The sequence below is a fragment of the Nannobrachium achirus genome, assembly GCF_963921795.1.
Source record: "Nannobrachium achirus genome assembly, chromosome: 7".
In the NCBI taxonomy this organism is placed as follows: domain Eukaryota; kingdom Metazoa; phylum Chordata; class Actinopteri; order Myctophiformes; family Myctophidae; genus Nannobrachium; species Nannobrachium achirus.
The window spans coordinates 16781281-16796280 of NC_137816.1; the positions used below are offsets into that span (position 1 = coordinate 16781281).

Consider the following 15000-nt stretch of genomic DNA (forward strand, 5'->3'; position numbering starts at 1 on the left):
AATGATTTGGGTCATTATTATACAGCAGATCATTGTGATTACCATATCGTTTTCATTACAACAATCGTTTTCATTACAACCATTTTCATGTTTTTTAAGCCAATATGTACTCACTTGCCCTCAATATGCCATTTGCTTATACTACTGGATTTTGCTTACTAATAGTAGCTCAATCTAACCAAATTTACCCACTTTTTAGATGAAAGACTACTGCTGAGTTATTTTACTCAGCCTACATGACACTCCAAGGAATGGGAACATTTATTGTTGCGACCGTAGGTTGCAGTTTACTATCAGAGCCGTCACAGCTTGTCCGTAGGCATCCATCCGTAACGCCTGACACTGTGGTTCCTCTGACACATCATTGTGACATCACAGGTGACATCACAGTGATGTCAGATACTCAGAGCAGGGATCTCCATATATGGGCTTAAACAGGTGACATCAACTCAGAGCAGCTAGGGATCTCCATATATGGGCATAAAAGGGATTCTGTTGTTGTTTGTCTGTTTTGTTATTGTTGCTTTTGTATAATGTATGGTTTATCTGTCATTATGATTGTTTTTATTTTTGCCTGTTTTAAGTTGTTTGTATTCTCAATTTTGTACTGTTGTATTATTGTTCTTTCAAATTTTGTTTCGTATGGTCCAAATTGTATCTGTCGTTTTTTGAACTATTATCTGTTATGGACGATATACATAAAAATGGAAACTTTAATAAACAGATGTTATAAAAAAAATAAAAGGGATTCTGTTAGGGATCTCCATATATGGGGATAAAAGGGATTGTATCCCAGATGATGCCTAGTTAGGAGAACCACAGTAAAATAATCCATATATGGCCAAGACAGATGGCGCGAGGTCTTTTTGCCCTTAGGCGTCTTTGGTTTAGACTGGTTTACTACAGAATTTCCCTTACACACACACACACACACACACACACACACACACACACACACACACACACACACACACACACACACACACACACACACACACACACACACACACAGAACACCCAGTGACAAAAACTCTTATGTTTACATGTTGTGTCTAAAATATTGAATCTTATCCTGGTTAAAGTCTTATTTTGGTATATGCTGTTTATACACCTTTAATAACTTACTTTCAAATATCCCACTTTCTTTGTGGTCACAATTATCTGCCTATCTCTGTAGTTACATCGGTAGAAAAGCTGCTAGGCTGTTCTTGATCCTATTGACAGACAGCCAATGTATTTGCTCAACTTTTATATCGGTCCTGCTAGCTATTACAATGTTAGCGCTCATTGAGAAAGCAAGACGATAGAAAATTGGAAAATGTTATCAAGGAGAGAGTGGGAAACGTGCTCATAATGTTACAATGGCAGATTTGTGTGAGCAACGTGTTTGTGTGGTCAGAGATATGGCGCTTGCAATTGGACAGGTTGCATCTCCTGCGACTCAATCACCTGGCATCAGCAGACCTGTAATGGGGTAATTCAGACTGCCGCGATTTATTTCTGCAACGTTTTAAAACGCTTTCTTCACGTCGCGAATCATTGGTCTGAACGAGGCTCTAGGATTAGAATTAGGGCCTTTTGTCAAACACACTGACACCACAGAGAGGGGAAGAAGAGTTTCGTATTTTCATCTGTCATTAAATGTCACCTCTTTCGGGAGAATTTGAGACAAGGTTCTTTGGGAGCAACTTGTGTGCAATCGTGCAGCACACTTGGAAATTGTGGAGAATTAATCAACATTAGCACAGGTCATCAGTCAGTGAAAACTAGTCAAACTCGGATGGACAACGGCTTATTATACACAGTATAATCTGCAGCGTTCATTTATCATTTCTTCATTCTGAGAGAGTACAAAAGTAACCAAATGGACCCATACGGTTACATTTGTACTCTCTCCGAGTTAAGTCAACACTCAGGATTTAACAGTGTAGGCAGCACTATGCAGATTCGGAGGAGACGTATAGGCAGACATATAGGAAATGTCAAGCTCCGAACAGCTGATCAGTGAGGCAAAACTTGTCAAGGTCAAGTACAAATGATGGCGACGCTGTCAGCCTGATAGCTTATTGCATGTATTACTCTGCCTGGGTTGATGTAAAACCATGCCCTCCAGCCAGAGCTTGAATTGAGTGTATTGGAGATGGTTCTGAGGTGGCAGCCAAGAGAACACCACTAGGCTGGTGCCCAAAATCCATAAAAAGGATAATATGACACTTTGAATTTTAGTTGTCAATCCTTCTTCGCTACACATCTGTCAAAAGTTTGCCCTTAAGTTTCCCTCCACGTGGATATTTGGCACAGTTCATCTTCATTCACGTGAGGGGCAGGGGCCAGGGACGTGCTGGGCCCCTGATTCAGCCCGGGAAAAAGAGTTGGAGAGGCCCTCATTGCGTGCTATAGAGAGAGATCTCTCTCTATAGCGCTGCTGCTACTCAAAGATTTGCCATTTCAGATCATGACAAGTGACAAGCCAGTGGGCCAATTACTGTACATGAGTTATATTTCGTCGTTGTCGGGTGGAAACCTTGTATGTCCAAAACCGTTTGTTTTGTATTTATCATTTTAAAAATGATTTAAACTAGTGAAAACAGCAGATCTACAAGCACACAACGCCTCGCACCGCGAGGCGTTGTGTGCTTGTAGATCGGCTGTTTTCACTACTTTTGTGCAACGGCCTTATATGATGAAGCAGGGCTTTGTTTTGCGAAACAATGATTAATTTGAAACTTGGAGATACGAGGTTTCTGCCCGACAGTGACGATTTACTTTGTTGGCCGCCCAGGCCCCAAAATGGAACGAAGGCCGACATTTTATTTAATTTTTTTTCCTAATGGCCGGCCTGGACCGGCCGGGAATGAACCGGCCGTTCGGGAGTTGTCCCGCTTTTCCCAATGGCCAGCACGTCCCTGGCAGGAGCCTATCTCCTGGTTCTGTAGCGTGAGGCAGCTTGGTGTACAAGTACACCCCCTGGACACTCTAATCACAAGGCCACTGAGCTGGTCACAGAAAAGGTTAAAGAAAAACGTCCACCGGACTCAATGGACTTTTGGGGTTACGGAAAGGTTAACAGAAAGAAGGTCTGGTTGCCTATAGAAACCATACTAACTTGAATACTGTGCTCCTCTGCACAGATCTCTGCCAGTCCTGGTTGCCTATCCACAGCTGTGTCAGTTGTGGGGTGAAGCAAATATGGCCCTATTTTAGTCCATAGCTTAAAGTTATACCATGTAACTTTTTTTATAAAACAAATCTTAAAATTGTCCTAACTGTTAAATCGCTAAAGTTTTAGAACCCCCACTCCGTTATTTTCAGCTTCTAAAGCCTTCTCTTTATATGTTTTCTATGATACCTACCGGGGACCGGTTTTCGCGGAAAAATTGCGTCATCACACTACCGGCCAATCACAGCGAGGGTTATACACTGCCGGCCAATCACAGCGCATCTTGGAGTGGGGTCGCTAGGGCGGCCATATTTGTAGTCTCCTGTGTGTCTCTATACTCGGGTGCACGGTGAAGCATGGGTGAAGGAGTGTATCTCCGGAATGGCTGAACGCACAGCAACCAGGGACCCCTCAAAAGATAGATCTCGGTGAGGTGGAGGCAGACGCGGGGGTGTGAGAACCGAAAAACGTCCGAAAGACGCGGACGCGACCGAGGTTTGCTATAGAGCTACTGACCACAAGTTGAGCAACTTACACAGTATAGCTTTAAGCCTTATCCCTAAAACTTCTTTGCCTTTTTTTTTAGATTTTGACAAATATTTTTAAGTTGTCAAATAGCCGATGTACAAGCTCACAACATGTCAGAGTAGATCAGCTATTTGAAGTATTTTAAAATGTATTTCAAAAGTTGAAAAAAGGCAAAGAAGTTTAGGGATAAAGGGTAAGGTGCGGACAAAAATAGGGCCCATAGTGCAAATGTTCATTGTGGTGGCTTGCGTTGTTTAGAGGCTACTCAATTTGTGATACAAATTTGGGGCAGATTGGACATTGTGTTGATGATTTGTGGCATTCGTTGCAAAACGGGTCTCTCACGCAAACTGTGGAAGATAATCATAGCCAAAACACATGGACATGTGTGAAAACACTATCCCCAAACCTGGGCTTTACGTCCAGCAATTGTTGTAATAGTGAAAAACTGTACAGGACAGAGACAGAGAGACAGGCCCGGGCGGCTGGTGTGGCAGTACGGGCACCTAGGCTGCTGATGCCGCCTGACAGTGTGTCACGGGGTTCGACTCCCGATCCCGACGACTAGGGCTGTCACAATTATTACATAATCGTCTAATCGTGATTATTTGACATTATCGCAATTATTTTGTCATAATCGTCATAATCGTGAATGTTGAAAAATGTCAGAAATAGTGGAAATAGCAGATCTACAAGCTCACAACGTGTCGCATCGCGACGCGTTGTGAGCTTGTAGATCGGCTATTTCCACTATCAATGTTATTTTTTAAGTAGTAAGTCGTCAAATATGTCAGTAATGTATTTGTGTTTAGGTTATGTATCATATCTGCCATATGCAACTTCAAAGCCTAAAAGCCAAACAGAAATGTAAATATCAACGACAAAAACACAATTAAATCGTTAATCACCAATTATTTGAATGACAATTAATCGTCATGTAAAATGTCATATCGTGACAGCCCTACCGACGACCTTTGCTACGTGTCCCTCCCCATCTCTCTCTCCCCATTTCGTCTCAGACTACTAAAACTATCAAAAAATAAAAGAGAGAGAGACAGACAGACAGACAGACAGACAGACAGACAGACAGACAGACAGACAGACGACACATACTTGTATAGCTGATATTGAAGCCTTTCCCAGTGTTGGAATGGTCAGATTGAAACTCCAGTCTCATGATGTGTCCATTAGAAGCAATCTGTGCTGGAACGTCTTTGCCAGAGAATGTTCCAAAGGTGGTGGGCTCAGACAAACCTGAAAAGGGTAGCATTGAGAGCAGTACTTTAATAATTAAACCCATTTCACATTTTTTGTTTCCTACTTCCCTTGAAGAGGATGGACTCTGAAAGAGCTGCAGGGAGGGCAGGTGTTCCCTGAGATGTTCTTAGACTGAAGACCCTGAAAAACTTGAAATCCCTGAAAAAGTTATCTGCTGATTCATACCTTTTATGCACAGTCAATGGCACACACGCACGCACGCACGCACGCACGCACACACGCGCAAACATAGCAGGCTAGAGTACATGATCCAATATCAGAAGCCTTACTGCAGAGAAAGAGAGAATATCAAATAACTTGATTTTATTTTATTCCAATAATGTTTGACACTGCTATGACTTGAATTGAAACTCTATAGGTCCTTTATATACTTTCAGATTTCAGTCTTTGTTGGAGTCACCAATGACATTCAGAGAAGAATTCCCGGAAATACTTTTTTTGAAAGTAAAGAAAATAGGTTTAAGGTTGTAATCTATCAGCAGTGATATATTACCACGTTCAATAAACTGACACTCAACAGATTTCAGTACCAACTGAGGAAAAGGCTGAAACCAGCAGATTAGTGCAACTTCACCGAGTACGACAGGGCTAATTGCCTTGCAATTCAGGGTGTTTCGGGAGAAAAGAATCTCACAAAACAACTCTGTTTACACCCATCCAATTAAACCTACCTTCATGTTTAATGGCCTGCCAGTCAAACCGGCTATTTTTTCGAGTCAGTTGAATTTAATAGCCTTTAATGCAACTGGCAACAAAGCTGTGATGTCCCAGTGTACCGTGTAGAGTACATTAAAAAGGTATTAAACACTGAAACACTAAATAATTAAACAGTGCCTCCGTTACCATGACGGATGACGCACAGGACGCACGGTGCTTTGGGTACCACTCTGCCGAAGGGCACCAAAAATGAGCCAAAAAAGAAGAAGAAGAAGAGCCAAGCCGATCATCTTCATAATAACAAATGTATTTGCTACGCCTAAATAATCACGGTATGCAAGTGAGCGTGCGTGATGCCTGATCCCTGGCCCCAAATATCCCGCTCAATGGTTTCATCCATTTGAACTGGGGGCAGGGTCGCAGTCTGTGACTCACTGACTCACACACTGACACAGATACAGATCTGAAGCATTGCAAAAGTACAAATCAAACGTTTCCCACCTTATGTGAATTAATTTATCCCAGCCCAGCAGTGCTGTTAGATATCTGCTATATGCTGTTATTAATTGTTATATATCTTATGGCTCATGGTTGTGTTACAGCGTGCAGAAGCAATCTGAGTAAGAATCGTGCAAAGACACCCAACCGGAAAACCCCAAGGGCCACCCGGCAGCTATTTGTGCGTCGGGCACCAAAATGAGTAATTAAATATATGATCCACCTATCCATGCATTAACCACTTAAATGCTATATACCTGTACTTCATTTCATGACAAATAGCTAAAATAGATGAATGTACAAGCTCAACCTCAGAACAGGCTTGTAGATCTGCTATTTCTTTTAAAGAAAAGAGAAAACTAAAGTAAATCAAGAAATTCGTTTTGAAAAGAAACCAATCCATGTAATACTGTACACATTTATCTTTGGCTAATGTTGCAGATTATTATCTCCATCAACATTGGAAGAGACGACTACCTTCATCCTTGACCACCAGCCAGTCGAACTGAGGCTCCAGCTCGAAATCAGAGAAGAGGAGGTGAATACGGCTCCCAGGTTCAGAGATAATCAACCACACACAGTTCAGGTTGTTCCCATACTCCTCTGGATAATTTGGGGACAATATAGTCCCTGATGGGGCCGTGAAGTTGAAGAAACATGAGACTGTGAGAGAGAGAGAGAGAGAGAGAGAGAGAGAGAGAGGGAGAGAGAGAGAGAGAGAGAGAGAGAGAGAGAGAGATTATAGTCCATGTTTTATTTGTATGTTCGATATTGTTTTCTGCTATTATCTGCACTCGATAATTTGGCAATATTGTAATTGTTACATGCATGCCAATAAAGCCATTTGAATTGAAATTGAATGTGGAGAGAGAGAGAGAGAGAGAGAGAGAGAGAGAGAGAGGTTATTAAAACTGTATGCCATTGCCTACATGTAAAGAAGAATTTAAGGAAGGCAAAATGGAGAGAAAGAGGGGGAAACAGAATACAAAATAGAGAGAAGAAGAGAAGAGAAGAGAAGAGAAGAGAAGAGAAGAGAAGAGAACAGGTGGAAGTGTTGTTGCGACCGAAGGTCGCATATACTCTGAAGAACCGTGTCGCTTGAGTGACCTTCCTTCCGTATCCTCTGTGATGTCCTTCCGTATCCTCTGTGATGTCAGCGAGTTGTGACATCACTTCCTGTACAGGGCGGCTACACGAAATGTGGATAACACTATATATGGAGATAGTCCAGTCCAATAGAAAGTAGCCATTGTTAGGCCGGAGTCAATGGCTGTCTGTCTGACTGTCTGTACAGGAAGTGATGTCGATGACATGGAGATGTGGATAACACTATATATGGAGATAGTCTAGTCCAATATGTCATATGGGACTACCGTCATAGACAGTAGCCATTGTTAATCCGGAGTCAATGGCTGACTGTCTGTACAGGAAGTGATGTCACATGACATACTTTTTATGCCCATATATGAGTCCTAACATGGAGATGTGGATAACACTATATATGGAGATAGTCTAGTCCAATATATCATATGGAACTACCGTCATAGACAGTAGCCATTGTTAGGTCGGAGTCAATGGCTGTCTGTCTGACTGTCTGTACAGGAAGTGATGTCACATGACATACTTTCTATGCCCATATATGAGTCCTTCTGTACCACATCTCCATGTTTAGGCAAACTCCACACAGAAAGGCCCTATCGCCAACCCAACCTAGGGTGTGAGCGATAGGGCCTTTCTGTGTGGAGTTTGCATGTTCTCCCCGTGTCTCCTAGGGTTGATACCCTCAAAAAAACATGAACAAACTCCCCCCAGAATGACAACAACTAGAATCGTCAGAGAAACGCTGTGGTTGGCCAGATGGTCAAGAATTGGCGCGACCTCGCCCTTTAGGGCGAGGTTGCATGTCACCCTGAGGTCGCATTCCACCCTCAGGTGTCTTACTAGTACTGTATACTCACACACACAGATGGAAGTGTTGCAATGTATACTCACACACACAGCTTGGCTTGTTTCCTGACCACTGGTTATTGTGCTGACATGTGATACTCCTCTCGCCCACCAGTTCAAAAGCTGACTGGCAGGAGAACGTCAGCACATCGCCGTGGAGGAACCGATCTCCGCCACGACGACCAAATGCTGGCACCCCAGGATCACCACAACCTCCACGATCAATCTCTGTAACACACAGTGCAAGTACACGTGTTTTCATGTTGCCTATTCATTTCAATATGTGACATAGATAGTGACACACTGCAAGTGACATTTTAGTCATGTGAAAAGCAACCTGATAACCTACAGTAGCATGACATTTATTTTCTCCATTGCTGGTAAAAAAAAGAAAAAAGGGAAAACATTACTTTTTTGTCTTATCATACTGTACCTACCGTTCGTAATTGTACTTAAATGCATGTTTACCATATCTAAGATTTTCTTGTATGTATGTATGTATATATGTATGTATGTATGTATGTATGTATGTATGTATGTATGTATGTATGTTATTATTATTGTTATTATATTGTTGTACTGCAATGTGATACAGCCAACTATTATCGTCTGTATTCCTGACTTTGTCATGCACTTTTAAATAGATATGCTGATGAGCTATTCACATGGCACTACAAGTGTATCCTAATTGAGTGTCAAGAGAGCATGTGAATGTTGTTAGCTATCACGTTAGCTCAGTCTCACAGTGCCAAACTACTAAAGTTACGGTATGCGATAATAAGCTCCATTCAGGAATACATTTAGTATTTGTGCATTTCTTTGCTTCACGTTATTGGTCTCTCTTTCCCTTACCTGCTATCTTCCTCTCCTTCTCTCCATCAAATTTGATCCTCTATCTATTTTTCAGTCCCTCCCACTATCTCAATTACATTTGTTTATTGTATGTCAGATTATCAATAGAATTGATCTCTTACTGTAGCCTATATTGTCCAAATACTACAGAGAGAACTGCATCCTTCCCATAAGACTTTTTGACTTCTTAGGATTTTTTTTTTAATGATCAGTTTTAAGTTTAGCACTTTATAATAACTATACACTATAAAGCATTAGTTAAGCATTAGTAACTTAACAAATACGTCATATTGGTGGTGAACTATCCCTTTAACTGGTTCACAAGAAAACATGAAATTCTAAAAACACCCGCAATATTGTACCCATAGGGTGTGCCAAATGTAGTTCTTAGAGCGGCCATTTCTTGGGTCAACACAGGTGTTCTGATTGGAGTAGAGAATTAGTTCTATGCAATCAAACAATTGAAACACCTGTGTTTTGACCTAACATATGGCCGCTAAGGACTACAATTGCGTCACCGTTGGCACACACTATAAGTGCATTGCACCCATAACTGCATTGCCTTTCTATGCAACTTAGCCTCATTACAAGAGTAAAAACATTGTCTTCCAACAGTTGGTGGTAACTGAAGCACATTTATAAGGGGTGTCATGCCCAGACTTTCCAAGTGACTGTCAAACTCATGTTAGGTTGCTGACAGGTTACAGGATATTTACCCAGAACTTTGCAAGTCATGCCCTACAACAAATAATAGTTCAATGTGAAATTCATCCAAAGTATAAACCGATACAAATACTCAAGTAAAGTACAGATACTCATGTTCATTTTGACTTAACAGTACTCAAGCAGATGTAGTACTGTCCACCAATGCAAATCAGTAGAATAATTCCACCATAATAGCAAAAATCACATGTGAACCGAGCAGTGGTGTGTGTGTGTGTGTGTGTGTGTGTGTGTGTGTGTGTGTGTGTGTGTGTGTGTGTGTGCGCGCGCGCGCGCGCCTGCCTGCCTGCCTGCCTGCCTGCCTGCCTGCCTGCCTGCCTGCCTGCCTGCCTGCCTGCGTGCGTGCGTGCGTGCGTGCGTGCGTGCGTACATTTCAAGGCTGCTCAACAGCACCTCTCTGGTCACTCAACGGTATTGCAGGCTACATACAGACACGGACGGACGGATAAACACACGGCCACGCTATGGAGACGGTGTGACCACCACCGCCCAAAAAAAGACACATGCTAAGGAGATGAACAACTACAGGCCAGTTGCCATGGGTGACTAGTGTGTGACTAGTGTGTGACCTGACCAGGGACGTGCTGGGCCCCTGATTCAGCCCGGGAAAAAGAGTTGGAGAGGCCCTCATTGCGTGCTATAAAGAGAGATCTCTCTATAGCGCTGCTGCTACTCAAAGATTTGCCATTTCAGATCATGACAAGTGACAAGCCAGTGCAGTGGGCCAATTACTGTACACGAGTTATATTTCGTCGTTGTCGGGTGGAAACCTTGTATGTTCAAAACAGTTTGTTTTGTATTTATCATTTAAAAAATTATTTAAACTAGTGAAAACAGCCGATCTACAAGCACACAACGCCTCGCACGTTGTGTGCTTGTAGATTGGCTGTTTTCACTACTTTTGTGCAACGGCCTTATACTGTATGATGAAGCAGGGCTTTGCTTTGCGAAAAAAATCTATACATTTGAAACTTGGAGATACAAGGTCCGACAGTGACGATTTACTTTGTTGGCCGCCCAGCCCCCAAAATGGAACGAAGGCCGACGTTTTATTTTAATTTTTTTCCTAATGGCCGGCCTGGACCGGCCGGGAATGAACCGGCCGTTCGGGAGTTGTCCCGCTTTTCCCAATGGCCAGCACGTCCCTGGACCTGACCACCTCTTCGGCATGACAGAGATTGGATCCACTGCAGTTTAGGTGAACTGTCAAAACAGGGAGTAGCGAATGTAAGTCTGACCATTGGACTTCTCATCTGCTCTTAAAACTCTACACACAGCCTCCTACACCGCTAGTGGAGCTTCAGGTGTTAACTCAATATTGGTTTTATGGATCAAGAGTTTTTTTTTTTTAACAGGTGCTTGTAAAAGGTTTTAAATCCAGTAAGTTGATTTCAAACACAGGGCTCCCCAAAGGCTGTGTTTTATCAGATTATCTCGTCTACTGTATGTTTACACTAGTAACCACCAATAACATGTCCTGGAGCAGTGAAGGAATTAGACTTTTAAAGTACACCGGCGATGACACACTGTACAACATGGCCCTGGTGGCCCACCTCACTGACACCACCGCTCTGCAGTAAACAACCTGTTTTTTTGTTTTCGGGGAAAGACTTCTCAAGCTTATCCTCATGAGTCCTACAGTATCGCATCCATTCTGGGTATGTCATAATAGGTGAACATTTGGCAAAAACAAGTGAACATCCTGCAAAAATATAGGTAACATTTAGCAAAAGAATTGTCGATCAACAACTAGCTCACAATGCGTCACATTGTGACAGCTTGTGAGCTTGAAGATCGTCTATTTTCGCTATTTGATATACAACAAAGTATATAACGTTTTTAATAGACCTTAATTCAGATTAACCCATGTGATTGCTCAGAGGGTCACACTAAATTCTCGGCGGAGCGGTAAGCGATTAGGGGTTAAGTGTCTTGCTCAGGGACACTTGGACAGGCTAGGGGACGATGTTAACCAGAGGTTAACATCGCCAAGAGCAAGGAGCTGTGCCGTGTGAGAACAAATGCCTCTTTCCCAGCCCCACAGTGTCGAAGGGCAGCGGGTGGAACAAGAATCTCTTAAATACCTGGGGAAAGAGACAGACACGGCTTGTTCTTTTCCCAGCACACTGAATGCCCAGCAGTGCCCCTACCTGCTGAGGAAGTTCAGCTCTTTTAAAGTCATTTTAACCCTGGTATAAATGGACCCTGGACACTAATTTAATCCATACTCACCTTCAACATTTCATCCTGTTGCAGTGCCCTCGCCATTAAACACAAATCAAGACTCTACCGCATAACTAGTGAGGCCAGGAAAATAATTGGTTCACCCCGAGTTCCCCTATCTGAACTGTACACCCGGTCAGTGATCAGGAGAGTCACCCCTCTCATCCCCTCCACGGTACTTCCAGTTACTGCCATCAGGTTGAAGCCAAATCCCACAGGACTGGAAAAAAAAACTCTACAAAAGATATTTTATTCCCTCTGCCATCATCACTGTGCATTTAAAATAGGCACAAGAGATTCTGGCCTCTTAACACTGTTCTGGTGCGTGTGTGCGTGCATGCGTGCGTTAACTGTTTCTATGATCCAGCTAAGAACATTTCAGGGAAGAAAACAGGTCTTTCAGAGAGTCCATTTTCTTCAAGTGAAGTAAAAAACAATAATTGTGTACAGTGTACAGTGTACGTGTGTGTGTGTGTGTGTGTGTGTGTGTGTGTGTGTGTGTGTGTGTGTGTGTGTGTGTGTGTGTGTGTGTGCGTGCGTGCGTGCGTGCGTGCGTGCGTGCGTGCGTGCGTGCGGCCACACTATTGAGTGGCCCAATCAGCTGGTCTTGGAAGGAGGGATGATGAATGTGAGAGATTCAGAGAATCAGAGTGATCTATGAAGAACATGTATTGAAAGGAGATAATGGAGAGCAATTTAAAAACCACTAGAAGCACCTTGAAATCTATTATTCTAAAGCTGACACGTGCTGGTGGCAGTAGTGGCGTTTCCATAAAGCTACTTTTTGCGCATTAACGGCTTTTTCGCAAAATCTTTTTATGGAAACACTTCAAAATGCGAATAAACTTTCATTATCCGCAAAATAAATTATCCGCTTGGAGGAGGAGGATTTTGAGGCTTAATCGAATAAACTAAGTGAATGGAAACGGGTCAGACAATAAATGCGAATAAAATATGACGTTCTGGTCCATATCGTCCTCCTATAACACTTTCCCCCGCCGCTTAATTAACGTCCATTGTATAGCGTTAGCCCACAAAACAAACCGGTTGTTACACACGGAGTGACCCTTCGTCATCACACCGCGTTGCGCGTGGAAAAAGTGGCCGTACAAGCTCGCATCTGCGACGCTGCAGGATGCAGTCTGCCCGGAGGACTCAACCAGGCGGGGGGGCGGCCGCCTCGGCTCGGGGCGCCCCGGCCGGGGTCGCTTGCTCTGTGCTCCCGCCGGCCGCACTTTCTCCGCGGCGGTGCGTCGCGACTGGCTCTGGGTCGGGAATCGGGATGCGTGTGCAGCGAGTCACAGCAGTGCCCTCACGTCTCTCGGTCTGAAAAATTCACCCCCATCCCAGCTATGTGCACTGTGTGCAAGCCCGCGGAAAGTGTTTACAGCAGGTCGGTCAGACGGACCCAGGCAGGATCTCCCAAGAATCGCATTTCACCAGTTTAATGGAAACGGGCTAAATTCGCTTTGTCTTAAAGCGCATTTCTGATAATTCGCTTCCCTAACTCGAACAAGTTTAAATGGAAACGCCACTAGTGGCAGGAATTAGATTGTGAGGTGTGCACAGAAATTCCGGGGTGGTGGTCCGTCACTGACAGCGTCACTACCCATCTAGCTCCCCATTTCCTGTCATTCTACTGTCCTATCAATCAAGGCATAAAAGCCCAGCAATAAAAACAAAAAAAACAAGGCCTCTATTATCTTGGGTGACTTCAGAAGTTTGGTATGGGGCTGTGTGTGTACAGAGGCACCACAGACAGCTTTCTGACTGGTTTCATCATTAATTGGTATGGTAACTGTACTGAGCTCAATCACAGAGCATTGCAGAGGGTCGTGTGGACGGCCCAATGCATCAGTGGATGTGAGCTTCCCTCCACTCAAGACATAATTATACGACGGAAATTGTCTCAGCAAATGAAGATCTTAGTCATCTCAAACAGAGATGCTATCAATGGCATGTAGCTTCGTAGCCACAGAATCAAGGGCAGATTTCCAAATAGCTACATTCTCAGGTTTATGAATGAACAAGCCAGGAAAAAGAAAATTCATCCTATATGTTAATGCCACCCTCCCAACCACTGCAACAACAAAGGAGGAAGGAAACTCTTTTGGTTTCCACTCCAGATTGCATCCAACAGGACCTTGTAGAACAAATTGGACATGACATTTCCAAGACTATAGGGGTTTAAGTGCTTGGTCCTATGTTGGAGGCGAAGGCAGAGGCAGAGGCGGGCTGTTTGCCGTTTCCATGTGAGCAGAAATGTCTGTGATCTGCATCACTCTTCATTTCTCCATCTTCCCGGATTCACTCTGCTAAGTTGTGGCGGTCAGCGGAACCCACACCTTTGCTTTGTTAATAAACTCGCCCTTAAAGACGTCATTGAATGGCTACTGTGTGCTGCTAAGTTTTCCACCTGAAATAGAGGCGTGTTGTGTCTCAACCAATCACAGTCTCAGCTGACTGTCCCGCCCCCTCGGGCTATGGGATTGATGGAAGTGACTGCGACTGTGTCTGGTGCAGAGAGAGAGAGGGGGGCAGTGCAGAGTCTGCTGAAGCATGTTTGTTACTGCGTAGCATAAGTTTTCTTTTAGATATTTTTGGACTATAATGACATGTCCAAAATAGGGATGTCTGGGTTTCTGTGGTTAACTCATTTTAATGAGAGGGGAGAGTCTGCTTGCTGTAACATAAAAGCTGGATTATTGGCATAATGCTAGACACGGCAATACAAAGATAATCCTCTACTTTTATTTCAAGGGATAACAGTAGTTTTAAATTCACACTTGAGGGCCAGTTTTATATTCACCCGATTTCAGACATCTGCACACACAGTCTCTTGCTTTCAGTCTTTCTCTCTAGCTTCTGAAATGTAATTTGAGGTCTTGACCTACTCGGTATGTGAAGTGTCATGAGCTAACATTTTTTCCAGGATGTGTTCGTTGTTTGCCGGCAATTTTCGTCACGTGATACCATTTACAATGAAGTCGCTTCTAAGGGCAGTAAGTGGATTGGGGGTGGGGGATGGGGGCAGGGGGCGGAGGCACCCTCCCTGGGCGCTGTATGGGTGATCTCCCTGCACCTGGCTGGCTGGGGCCGGTCTCTTGACAGAGGGAGATCCGATCTATTATAAG

At 43.5% G+C, this 15000-nt stretch overlaps 1 protein-coding gene across 1 annotated transcript in view; it reads right to left on the bottom strand.

Annotated features, from left to right (window-relative positions):
* LOC308288605 (CUB and sushi domain-containing protein 1) overlaps positions 1–15000 on the bottom strand; it is an 803860-nt gene that overhangs the window by 306842 nt on the left and 482018 nt on the right. The window contains 3 exon segments of the mRNA XM_080730076.1: positions 4802–4942; positions 6599–6784; positions 8114–8296. Coding sequence (XP_080586202.1) covers positions 4802–4942; positions 6599–6784; positions 8114–8296 — 510 coding nt within the window.